The sequence below is a fragment of the Debaryomyces fabryi genome, assembly GCF_001447935.2.
Source record: "Debaryomyces fabryi strain CBS 789 chromosome Unknown contig00215, whole genome shotgun sequence".
In the NCBI taxonomy this organism is placed as follows: domain Eukaryota; kingdom Fungi; phylum Ascomycota; class Pichiomycetes; order Serinales; family Debaryomycetaceae; genus Debaryomyces; species Debaryomyces fabryi.
Genome location: NW_015385641.1, coordinates 1 through 12,864, shown reverse-complemented (window position 1 = coordinate 12,864; position 12,864 = coordinate 1). Strand labels below are relative to the sequence as shown.

The 12,864-nt window shown below is 36.6% G+C and overlaps 5 protein-coding genes across 5 annotated transcripts; 4 read left to right on the top strand and 1 right to left on the bottom strand.

Annotated features, from left to right (window-relative positions):
* Positions 1-1,117: 1,117 nt before the first annotated feature.
* Positions 1,118-1,765, top strand: AC631_05478 (uncharacterized protein; the record flags this gene model as incomplete). The annotated part of the gene is made up of 1 exon (XM_015614307.1): positions 1,118-1,765. One exon carries the CDS (start codon positions 1,118-1,120, stop codon positions 1,763-1,765), a length of 648 nt encoding a protein of 215 aa, XP_015464869.1.
* Positions 1,766-2,136: 371 nt separating this feature from the next.
* Positions 2,137-3,300, top strand: ETR1 (Etr1p; the record flags this gene model as incomplete). Its single annotated transcript, XM_015614306.1, has 1 exon — positions 2,137-3,300. The coding sequence occupies one exon, from the start codon at positions 2,137-2,139 to the stop codon at positions 3,298-3,300; it is 1,164 nt and encodes a 387-aa protein (XP_015464868.1).
* Positions 3,301-4,295: 995 nt separating this feature from the next.
* DAL1 (allantoinase) lies at positions 4,296-6,233 on the top strand (the record flags this gene model as incomplete). Its single annotated transcript, XM_015614305.1, has 1 exon — positions 4,296-6,233. One exon carries the CDS (start codon positions 4,296-4,298, stop codon positions 6,231-6,233), a length of 1,938 nt encoding a protein of 645 aa, XP_015464867.1.
* Positions 6,234-6,353: 120 nt separating this feature from the next.
* Positions 6,354-8,549, bottom strand: ERG7 (lanosterol synthase; the record flags this gene model as incomplete). Its single annotated transcript, XM_015614304.1, has 1 exon — positions 6,354-8,549. The coding sequence occupies one exon, from the start codon at positions 8,547-8,549 to the stop codon at positions 6,354-6,356; it is 2,196 nt and encodes a 731-aa protein (XP_015464866.1).
* Positions 8,550-9,013: 464 nt separating this feature from the next.
* Positions 9,014-12,556, top strand: UTP22 (rRNA-processing protein; the record flags this gene model as incomplete). The annotated part of the gene is made up of 1 exon (XM_015614303.1): positions 9,014-12,556. One exon carries the CDS (start codon positions 9,014-9,016, stop codon positions 12,554-12,556), a length of 3,543 nt encoding a protein of 1,180 aa, XP_015464865.1.
* Positions 12,557-12,864: the final 308 nt, after the last annotated feature.

Genomic DNA, 12,864 nt, shown 5'->3' with positions numbered 1-12,864 from the left:
CATGGCCAAAGCTTGTAAGCTCCTTCACAGAAACTGGTGCCTTCTGTTGGTATGCTGCATGGAACTTGATTGGGTTCCTTTTGGTTTTATGGTTTTTACCTGAAACAAAGGGTTTGACTTTGGAAGAATTGGATGAAGTGTTCTCCGTTAGTACAAAAAAACATGCTCTTTGGCAAACAAAGAATTTCTTAAACGGTATTCAAAGAGTTGTTTTACGTCGCCATATCGATCCATTACCTCCATTATATGAACACCAAAAGAGAATGGCTGTGACTAATCCCGAATGGAATGATAAAACAGAAGCTTCTCATGTTGAGTAAATTCTTTATAAACACACTTTCAATTCATTTTTAGTACTATTTTAATAAATTCTTTTGTAATTTTAACAAAAAAAGAAGAATACTTCATCAGGGTATATTTGTGTAGAGTTCTTAGGATAACGCGAGTTGCAACAGTCTTAGTTCAGACTTATGCATAGCATATTTTTGTTTGGATCTCTTCAATTCTACAATATCAAAAATCATGTCTTGGATGCTAACATCTCCATTTTGATAGATGATACAAAATATATGACAAGATTCAATTTATATTTGTATTTTGTAAAAAGTTTGCAATTTTCCAAATTTTTGGCCAAAATCATTACAACTTTTTTTTTTTGTAAGATCGAATGCTATAGATCATGTTAAGAGAATTTACACTAGTGGTACATTTATATGAATATCAAAGATTTACTCCATTTGCAATCGTATTCTATAGAAACCCGCAATAATATTGACTGTATAATCTAGGTCTATATTTCCCTGTTAGTAGGGTTTGATGCGTAAAATTGGCGATATCAGAGATAAGGAGAATTTCACGGGAAATGACGAGACATACACCACAAAATCTGTATATGTTGTTATGATTAAATCAGTGCCAATTAGAGCAATGCGAGATCTATCTCGTTCCCAAGCTGAATCTTCAAAACCAACAAACACCAGATTTTGCAAAAATTGCGGTTGAGAATTCCGAAGTGGAGAAGACCGAGATATATATAATACTAAATCCCTTGATATTTAGCCTTTGAGTATATGGTGTAAGAGAACGAAAGATATATATGAACCATAATAGTATACAGATGTCTTCCAATAAATCCTTAAATGCACGCTATTTGTTTTATTTAGCTAAGTATCCATTATTTACCAAGTCGATCACGGCAGGTGTATTATCTGGGTTGAACGAAATAATTGCATCAGTTTTGGCCAAGGACTACAAATACACTAGAATAGCAGATCATAGAATAAAGCATGTTATAAGTCCAAAGATTTTAACCATGATCATATATGGTTCATTAATTCTGACTCCTATATCCCATCAGTTGTATGCTATTTTGAACAAAATTTACAAGGGCCCCAATTTATCCCCAATTATGAAAGTAGCTCAAATATTAACGTCGTTATCGACGATTACCCCAACATTGGCGGCGGTATTTGTTAGTTGGTTGTCTCTTATAAATAACTACACTTTACCTACAAAGAGCTTGAATATCACGCAAGAAATAAAGAAGATTGGATCCATTATTAAGAATGGATTAAGGACAAGTTACTTGCCCATTTTGAAATCGTCTCTTGTTACATCAACATGTACATTGATCATCGCTCAAAAGTTTATTCAACCTGAATTGTGGGTGGTTTTCTTCAACCTTGTATTTTTTGTAATGGGAACGGTTCAAAATACCAAATTGAAGAAACAACAGCAAAAGTTACTCAAGAAGAAGGATGACTAGATTATACTAGATTATAGACCATAGAAGTCGTTTTTTTAATACTATTCTCCAATTCAATAAATATTTTTCACTTAATTTGGGATGATCTGTCGGTACAGCCAATACCTTGCAAAGTACTCAAAATTTTTTTTGGAAGTTACCATTTTTCACATCTAACACCCCGCTAGACAATTAGTAATCGTTAAGAATAAGTATCAATATTGATAGGAGTTGAAGAATTATCCATGGGTAAGCTTCCTACACGACAAGACATATAAAACTATATGCAGTACACCGCAATCGTTTGTAGGTTGATTCTCCCGGAGATATAATACTTCATATATTGGTGATCTCTTTCAACTTTTCAGTGTAATATCTTGCTATATAGAAACATGTTTCGTAATCAATTGGCCAGAGCTTCAATCAGATCGACCAGTTCAATTAACCAAATTCGAAATATGATTACAGCACAAGCAGTTGTATATGCCCAACATGGGGAACCTAAGGATGTCTTAAAGACTCACAAGTATGAGATTGACGATGACAATCTCGATTCTAATTCTATTATTGTCAAGACTTTAGGATCGCCTGTTAATCCCTCTGATATTAACCAAATCCAAGGTGTTTATCCTTCGAAACCAGAAAAAACCACCGAATTAGGCTCTAGTGAACCAATTGCAGTGTGTGGTAATGAAGGCTTATTTGAAATCGTGAAGGTGGGTAAAAATGTTTCAAACTTCAAGGAAGGTGATTGGTGTGTTCCATCTGCTGTGAATATGGGAACTTGGAGAACTCACATGTTATGTGGCAGTGAAGAAATGACTAAGATTCCTAATCCCGAACAATCCAAGGCTAATGGAAAGCCAAATGGGTTATCTATCAACCAAGGAGCTACAATTTCGGTGAATCCTTTAACCGCTTACTTGATGTTGACTCATTACGTTAAACTCACTCCAGGTAAGGATTGGTTTATTCAAAACGGGGGTAATTCGGCTGTTGGTAAATATGCCACCCAAATCAGTAACTTATTAGGAATCAACTCGATTTCGGTTGTCAGAGATAGAGAAAATCTTCAAGAATTGATCAAGGATTTGACTGAAGAATGCGGTGCCACCAAGGTCATCACTGAAGAACAAAATGCATCAAAAGAATTTGGTAGTGAAATCAAATCGTGGCTTAAAGAAACTGGCGGTGAAATCAAATTAGCCTTGAATTGTGTTGGGGGTAAGAACTCCACCGGAATTGCCAGAAAATTGAGCAACAACGGTTTAATGTTAACATACGGTGGTATGTCGATGCAACCAGTCATTTTGCCAACTTCTTTGCACATTTTCAAGAACATTACTTCCTCTGGATTCTGGGTCACCCAATTATTGAAGAACGATATGGAATTAAAGCGTAAGACATTGAACCAAATCATCGAATGGTACGAAAATGGTCAATTAAAAGATGCTCCTTCCAAGGAAACAAAGTTTAACTCAAACGATGACTTGAGCAAGTACTATATTGATGGCATTGTAAACTCCAAGGGTGGTAAGCAATTAATTGTGTATTAGTTTAGCATCCTCTTGTTCATACCTACATATTCTGGAAGAATTCTCGTGTGTTTGTAGATACGAAATATCTTCATGACGTATTTTTAAGCTTGTGATGCTGCATTAAGGGCAACTGATAAAAATGATTTCTTGACAAAATATACATATCATGACTTTAACTCCCAAGCTATACGTATCTACTCCATATATAATTCCGACTAACATTTGTTAGCAATCTATGTGTTTTACTTCTCGATTTGTCGACTTCTCTGTTCCCAACCTCTACATTTCAACCATTCACTTTTCCGTACTACTTTCAAAACTGTACACAATTTTCCCTGACCACTTTTTGGTGTACTAACGTTCTAGATGTATTGGTGTTTTTGCCCGCACCGTTTGTGGTATCGACCTTACAGAAAAGAAATTCATCGTCCGGACATACCCGAATTTTGTAGCATGCGGCATTGAGATGATGCCAGAATGCAGGCTAGAACTCATCATAAGAAGTTACACACATCACTACGAATAGCTTTCAGCACCTGTAATTTACGACTAAGGACTAAACTAGGTGTTTGAAGATATCATGTAGACATTGGGGGAATTATTACATACATAATATGTTGAAGGATTGGTATTTTAGAGCACATATGCATTTGAGGATTGTGGAATAAAAATGGTCGAAATATGCGGGTCGTGGTATCCGAGCTCTTTTAATGCAAAATTCTTATCAGAGAAAAAGCGGATAACAGATTCAAATTAATTTCTATTTTGTTTTCTCTTAGTAGCCAGTGGCTTTTATTGTTGATTTTCAGGGGATAATTAACAGGATCGGGTACAAAACTGGAGAAAGTTTTTTAGTGATTGTATTTATAGGTTCCGATAAGTGAGAAAATTATATTTGGGTATTTGTCTATATTTTTTTTTAGATAAGAAAAAATTAGTTTGTTGTACATAGGTTTAGACCATTAGGTATTATTTAAAAACTTTGTACAGAAGAAAAATAATTGATAACAGATATGTCGCGTGCGTTATCATCTAACAGGGTGTTGATTGGAGATGAAATTAGACCTGGGACTATCATATTTTCGATCGAGAGTGGAAAAATTTTACACATAGAACACAGGGTGCTAGAGGTGTCGGATCATATATTGAGGGTTTACAATGTGTTACCATACGATTACAGAAATGTTTCGCCATTGGTAATCATGCCGGGATTGGTGGATGCTCATGTGCATCTTAATGAACCTGGGAGAACCGAGTGGGAAGGCTTTGCTACTGGAACACAAGCTGCTGCTTCTGGGGGAGTGACGACTGTAATTGACATGCCTTTGAATGCTATTCCACCTACCACCACCATAGCCAACTTCAACTTGAAGATTAATGCTGCCAAGGGCCAGACGTGGGTTGATGTGGGATTCTGGGGTGGTATGGTGCCACTGAATTTGGAGCATTTGAAGCCGTTGATATCGATGGGGGTAAGAGGATTCAAGGGATTTCTCATTGATAGTGGTGTTGAAGAGTTCCCTGCTATCGACACAGATTACATTATGAGGGCCATGGCTCTGGTGAAGGGACTTCCCACGTTGTTGATGTTTCATGCTGAGATGCAGCCTAAGCCCAAGGTGGGCCATGAGACGTTGTCAATTGAAAACTTGGATAATGAGGCACCAGAGTTGCCTAAGAAAGAGACCCCAGCCCATTTTACCCTTGGAGATGAGTCGGATTTTGAAATGGACGAGGCTCAATACACCAAGCCAATTGACAAGAACCTTCAAAAATTATCAAAAGAAATCGATGCCAGTGAAGTAGGAATGACCGATTCCTTTGTGCAAAGAGCTCCCACACCGGTGGTTGATATTTTGGCTACCCAAAAATGTTGCAACGAAGACCACGACTATTGTTCTTTACCTCATAATCACGCAGGCTCGATTGATCACTCAGTATTGAGTGATGAACAAGCTAAAGCATTGGCTAAATCATCATTATTGGCAGCAGCGGAGCCTACACATGGAAAATACGCAAAAATGGCCAATCATATTTCTAACCAAGACCAGCATCCGGAGGACTACGAAATAATGGAAAGCGAGCAGGAAAACGAACTCCATCATTTTACAAAAGAGCCGTCAGTTGACGCTCCTTTGGTCTTGGCTCAAAAAGACGATTCTTTATTGGAAGATATCGATCCTACATCGTATGCAGCATTTTTGGCTTCGAGGCCTGATAATTTTGAAACAACTGCCATTGCAGAAATAATAAATTGTTCCACTAAAGAGCCCTCAGTTCCATTGCATATTGTTCATTTGGCTACTCACGAAGCCATCCCGTTAGTCAGAGCTGCCAAAGCCCAAAACTTACCTATATCAGCTGAAACGTGTTTCCATTACCTATCTTTAGCAGCTGAGAAGATTCCAAACAATTCCACTCACTTTAAATGTTGTCCACCAATTAGAACAGATGACAATAGAAAATTATTATGGAAAGCGTTAAGAAATGATGTTATATCAACAGTTGTGTCTGATCACTCTCCTTGTACTCCTGAATTAAAGGGGTTAGAAAAGGGAGACTTTTTCTCAGCTTGGGGTGGTATATCATCTGTTGGTTTTGGTTTGCCTATTATGTTTACTGAAGGTTCAAAACAGGAACCACCAGTAACTTTACTGGATATCAGTAGATGGTGTTCCTGGAACACCGCTAAGCAAGTAGGCTTATCGAATTCTAAGGGCAAAATCGATATTGGTTTTGATGCTGATTTCTTATTGTTCGACCCTGAAGCCGTTTACACTATCACGAATAGTAAAACATTCTTTAAAAACAAATTGACTGCATATGACGGCATGGAATTTATGGGTAGAGTAATGGAAACTATAGTAAGAGGTAATTCAGTGTTTGCTTTAGGTAAAGGTCACTCAGATATTCCAATGGGTAAATTAATATTAGAACCTAGAGTGAACTAAATCTCTAGATTAGCATTATGCTTCATTAATTTTGTAATTTAATGAATATAAATTCGTATATTTAAGATGTATTCCTAATCTCTATGTATGGACATAATTGGGTCATAAGCTCTGTAGTCGCTAAATAACTAAATTTAGAGGCTTGTCACCATACTTACTTTTATATAATCCTAATGCCTTGATTGGAAATAAAAATTTATATGAATCATATTCAATAGCACAGCTATGATTGAAAACACCATTCACGTCTTCAAATTTCCATTCACCAGTACGCTTTTGTCTCTTCATTAATAAAGCAAGACCTTTTTCGATAGCTTCTTTATTTGGGTAGTCAGCCAAAATCAATCCTATTAAGGCCCACGAAGTTTGAACAACTAATGATTGTTCTGTGTTGATATAGGTACCAGTCTCACAGGATTTCATAGATTCGGACCACCCACCATCAGCCAATTGCTTTGAAACTAAGAAATCGCATCCCTTTCTTACGGTTTCAGAATTGACGTAACTATGTCCGACTGAATTTAACGCTTCAAGGGCAAACATAGAGGCATATGTGTAGCAAATACCCCATGAACCATACCATGAACCATCTTTCGCCTGGGCCTTGATTATGTAGTTTATAGCGTTTTCAATCGCAAATTTAATTTGATCTGTTTTATAGTTTGGATAGTATTCAGCAAAGTAAGTCAAACCCAACACCGAAGAATCGGTACATTCTACATAAGGATACTCAACCATAATGTTATTGAAAACTTCTGCTGGATTCAACTTTTCTAAGAGTGGCGTAGCTCTTATAGTCTCGTACGAGGAGAATGAACCGAACTCGAAATCATTGACATTTTGAATATTCAATATAACATCAACTGCGTTAAAAAGGTTTTCGTCTTCTATATCGTCTTTGATATCAGCAAATGCTGGATGATTCTTTACCATTATAATAGCTTTTAGCGCTTCAGCAGAACAATCACTCACTGTATAGCCTTGTGTTTTAGTGCTAAATGGCCAGCCACCTTTACGTTTGTCTCTGAAACTTCCATCAACACAATCCTCGGTGAATTGCGATCTGATCAAGAACTGGTATCCCCTACGGATCATCTCTTGGTATTTAGGAAACTCTGATAATCCAGCCATGAAGAAATACTGAACCATAAAGGCTACATCCCAAACCTGAACACCATTAGTACCCATGATTGTCATACCTTGAGGGCCGTGGAATAATGTGTCATTCATTCTATATTTAAATCTTTCAAAAGCGTACGACTTAGGACCCTCTTCGAGGAATGTTATAATCATGTTAAAGGCAAAATTCACGGGAGCAATGCATAGATAATCAGTATTTGCACATTCCTTTTTAATCAAGTCATAAACCCTATCATTCGACTTCTTGAGGAGCCATTTTGGCCTGATGTATTTCTCATACTTCACCAACCCCCAGTTAAGACAGTCTAAAACAGTCGTATGAGGGTAGTATAAATCAACCCCACAAACATTATTTCTATGGTTTTGGAAGTCGATTTTCTCATATGGCAACTGTTTAGGCAAATAAATTTCGTTTCTAATTTCTTGCAATAAGGGATCTAATTCACACTTAACTTTGTATGAAGAAACATAACCAAGAGGTAAATAAATGGCTCTGGTATGAACCCACCATCTCCCAGGATGAATTGGAAAACCATATGGCAAGAGCCACATTTCTGGTGGTGCTGGATTAACACCTTCCCACTCATATAGACTCAAGATCGATAACCACGCCTTACCCCAATGTGGGTTTCCCAAGGCTCCTCCTAGTCTATGTAATGTATTACGGGCCTTCACACAAACAGGATGATCGGCTGGCATTCCAAGCAATCTCAATGCCACGTAGTTCATGGTGGTTCCAAAACACGTAGACTTGTCGATAGAATGCAAACCCCAACCTCCATCAACTGGATGCGACGTATTCACAAGATACCTTATCATTTCCGTTCTGTACGGCTTAGGAATTTCATTCTTGGTGAAATAGTTTGCAGCTATGTACCCAATGCTCATGAACATAGGCCCACGGTATTGACAAGGGAACATTCCGCTTGGTTCCTGCAATAACTTAAAAAAATCCGCTCCTTTCTTTGCAGCCTCGAATGGCGTCCTAATATTCGACTCCTCAGGTGCTGGAAAGCTTTCTAACTCCAACAAATATTTGACATAGTCTGATTGAGGGTTTTTTTCACTCTCTTCTACACTCAAGTAGTGCCATGTTTCCCTGCCCAATTCATCGGTTACAAGTCTCCAACGATGGGGATCCGTTCTATCGATTCCCAATTCTTCAGAATAGTACATTATGACAATACGGTCCTCTTGTTGTTTTTGTATGGAACAACTATGTCTTTCTGATGGTCGTACTGTTTAGTACCGTATAACGGTTCTGCTGCTAAACGATGGAACTGATCAGGTGACTAAATAAACAAGACCCATGCACCAATATAAAACCCAAACATCAAATTATCAACAACAATTACACAAAATTAAAATTCTACGACATTCAGTTTTATATCCATAGCACGCACGACCAGATGCTCCATTCAAGTAAAGTGACACAAAACACGGATCATCAAAAATTAGTTTCGGGCAAAAATTGATGGGGTCGTGCATATGACCATTATTGTACTCATCTAGAAAAAACTTATTGCAGAAGTGCTTTCCAGTCCAGTTGTGGTGAAAGCAGGTTGTTTAGAAGTAGATTGAGTATTGAATCAGTTCTACATATTGGTACCAGTTGATTCATACGTAATTAGCATATTAGTATGGGCAAAAGAAAGTTGGAAGAAGTCAAAGCCAGAGACAAAGTCGATGCACAAGACGTGAGCGGCAGATTTGGTGGTGAAGTAGAAGACGAGCCGGAACCAGTGAAAAATGGAAAAAATAATAACGAAAGCAGCGAAGAAGATGAGTCAGACGATGGAGATGACGATGATAATGAAGAGGAAAACAAAAGCCAGACACATTCGCATCCACCAAGCAAGAAACAGAAGAAAGCATTATCGGCACAAGAAGTGCAAGTGGCACGAGAAACAGCGGAACTCTTCAAGTCCAATATCTTTAAATTACAAATAGACGAGTTGGTGAAGGAAGTGAAGTTGAAGGACAGCCATGTGAGCAAGATTGAGAAAGTTTTGCACCGATTGCACGATTTCATAAATAAAATACCACCGATTGAAAACTTAACCTTGCAACAGGCCGAAAACCATTTTAACTCGAAAAAGTTAGTCATTCCATTCCCAGACCCGAAACCTACTAAAGTGAACTATACATTTTCGTACTTGGCACCAGAGGATGTGTCGTTAGTGGGATCTTTTGGATTGAAGACAGGAATAAGCCAGGCCAACGGCATGTCGATTGATATTGCATTGACAATGCCAAGCGAATTATTTCAACCAAAAGACTATTTAAACTATAGAGCATTATACAAGAGAGCGTTCTATTTGGCATATGTCGCTGACAATTTGATTCCCTTGTCGAAGAAAAATAATTTACCAATTAAAATCACTTACCAATTCTTAAACGACGATATTTTATGTCCTGTATTGAAGTTGGAAAGTATAAAGACTGATAATCAGGATGATTTAAGTTTCCATAAGACCAAATTTACAATTAATATAATAGCAGGCTTTCCATTTGGCATATTCGATGCTAAAAAATTATTACCAGATAAGAATTGTATCAGAGTTCAAGCTGAATCAAAAGATCTCCCACCAACACCTATATACAATTCTTCCATTCTTTCACTGACTTCATATGATTACTATTTAAAATTCTTGTACACTAGCAGAAAGTCAACTGAAGCATTTAAGGATGCTTGTATATTAGGAAGATTATGGTTACAACAGAGAAACATGGGGTCAGCTGTAAATAAGGGTGGGTTTGGCCATTTTGAATTTGCTATATTGATGAGTGCTTTATTGAATGGTGGTGGAGTCAATGGAAATAAGATTTTATTACATGGATTTTCATCATACCAGCTATTCAAAGGTACTATAAAATACTTAGCTACGATGGATTTATCAACAGGTTATCTTTCTTTTTCAAGTAGAATCGGAGAAGATGTTACCTCTAAGTACAACCCTGAAGCTGGATTTAATGTTCCAACCATATTTGATAAAAACGTTAAATTAAATATACTATGGAAAATGACTAAGTCATCCTATCAAACCTTACGAGTTCAAGCAGTGGATACACTTCACTTACTTAATGACGTGGTTAAAGATAGGTTTGATCCTATTTTATTACAGAAAACCTCGTTTGATCAAATGAAGTATGATGTGGTTTTGAACTTATCTATTCCTGATGAATTGTATGATTCATTTGGTCCCTTAGAGAAGATATCATTCATTAGTTTTGATAACTTCTTAAAACACAAATTGTACTTGATTTTAAAGAATGCCTTAGGAGAAAGAATTTCTCAACTACACATAAGAAACGAAAAATTCAGTAATATTTTCCCAATCAATAAAAGAAAACCATCTAATATTAATTCTAACTATATTATTGGTCTTCAGTTAAATCCAGACGAATGTGAAAAGTTGGTCAGTAAGGGACCAAATAATGACGATGAAGCGTTAGGCTTGAAATTCAGGTCATTTTGGGGATCAAAAGCATCTTTAAGAAGATTCAAAGATGGTACTATTCAGCACTGTGTCGTTTGGACTGCAAAAGCAAGCGAACCGATTGTTTTGTCAATAATTAAATATGCACTCGACTTGCATTTAAATCCAGATATTTCACAGCATTTAGTTTTTGAAGCTTCGGGATTCAATATTAAATTGCCTACTCCATTATTACCGTCTGCATCAAACCAACTGATTACATCTTTGGCAAGTTTCACTAATTTAAAGAACTCATTCGAAGGTTTGTCAAAGATTTTAAGTAATCTTGACTTACCACTTAACATCAAGGCCTTATTACCCGCTTCGCCAAGTTTAAGGTATTCGTCTTTATTGCAACCTGTTCCATTTGCATTATCAAACCCTGATTTCTGGAATGATGCTGTGTTACAGTTTGAAACTTCAACTAGATGGCCGGATGAAATCAGTGCTTTAGAAAATACAAAGACTGCCTTTTTATTGAAAATTCTTGAAATATTGAATCAAGAAACCGCATACAAGTCGTTTATAACAAAGGACGATTCAATTCTGTTCAATGAATCGATAACCCTCTTGAATATTTTAACGCCAGAAGGTTATGGTTTCAGAATAAGAGTTCTCACAGAGAGAGATGAATTCTTATATTTAAGAGCTGTCAACAATGCAGACAAACAGAAGGCTTTATTGCAAGATGTGTATTTGAAGTTTAATCTGAAGTACTTAGGTGTTGTCAAACACACAAGAACAGTAAGTACTCTAGCTCATCATTTCCCATTTTATTCACCAACGGTAAGGTTATTTAAACAGTGGCTTGACTCGCAGTTATTGATGCATCATTTTTCAGATGAGCTTATAGAGTTGATCGCATTGAAACCTTTCGTTGACCCAGCGCCATATTCGGTACCACACTCCGTTGGAAATGGATTCTTACAGATTTTGAATTTCTTATCTAATTGGAATTGGAAAGAAGATTCTTTGATATTAGATTTGGCAAAAAACTCTAATGAGTTAGAAGAAGAGATAACTATAAAATTAAGCGACAGATTAACTATACAAGCACATCAAATAATTGAACAAAACTTCGAAAAAATAAGAAAGTCAGACCCATCGGGTATTAGAACCCAATTGTTTGTTGGCTCAAAAGATGATCCTTCAGGTATTTTATGGTCTAATAATTTGACTTTGCCAATTGCTAGTAGATTAACTGGATTAGCTCGTGTTGCCATTCTGTTACTTAAGACCGAAGGATTTTCAGATTCAAATATCGACTTACTTTTCACTCCAGCCTTAAAGGATTATGATTTTGTTATCAAAGTAAAAACCAACAATTTGACTACTTCTTCTGGTATTTTGCCTTCAAATACATTCAAGAATTTGGTTGGAACTGAGACTTCTTTCCCAGATGATGTCACAACCAAATATGATTTAGTCCAAGCTTTTGTTGAAGATCTTAACAGAAAATTTGGTAACGTTATTCTTTTTTCTACTAGAAAGTTTACTGGCTTAAATGAGGACGGATCGAATGTTATAAGTGGAATATTTGTTCCAAATAGCATATCCAAGAAAAAGTTTAGGGCTAATTTGGGAATCAATGTCAAACCTGCGGAAGATCAAAAAGAAGATGTGATAGTCAATAAGGATGCCATTTTCAACCAAATTACATTATTAGGTGGAGATTTAGTTCAGTCCATCAAAATTAAGAAGTAAGTAATAGTTCTAAACTATTATATTAATATTCAATCGTCTTTATACTACTGTATATATATATATATTAATTATCATGTAAGAGACAAAAATTTTGCTTGTAGCGGTTTTACCAGATTCGCAAGAAGGTATGGTGATAATATGGTGATCTGTCGGTATAACTACTACTCCAGGAAATTGAGTATCTCACTTTCTCCGCTTATTTACATTACCGATCCATTGTTAAATGCCGTTTAACATGTTAGCGCAATATCTTAATACATATCTGGGTAAAGATTCGGGTGGATTGCCATGAGTCAGGACCAGATTTC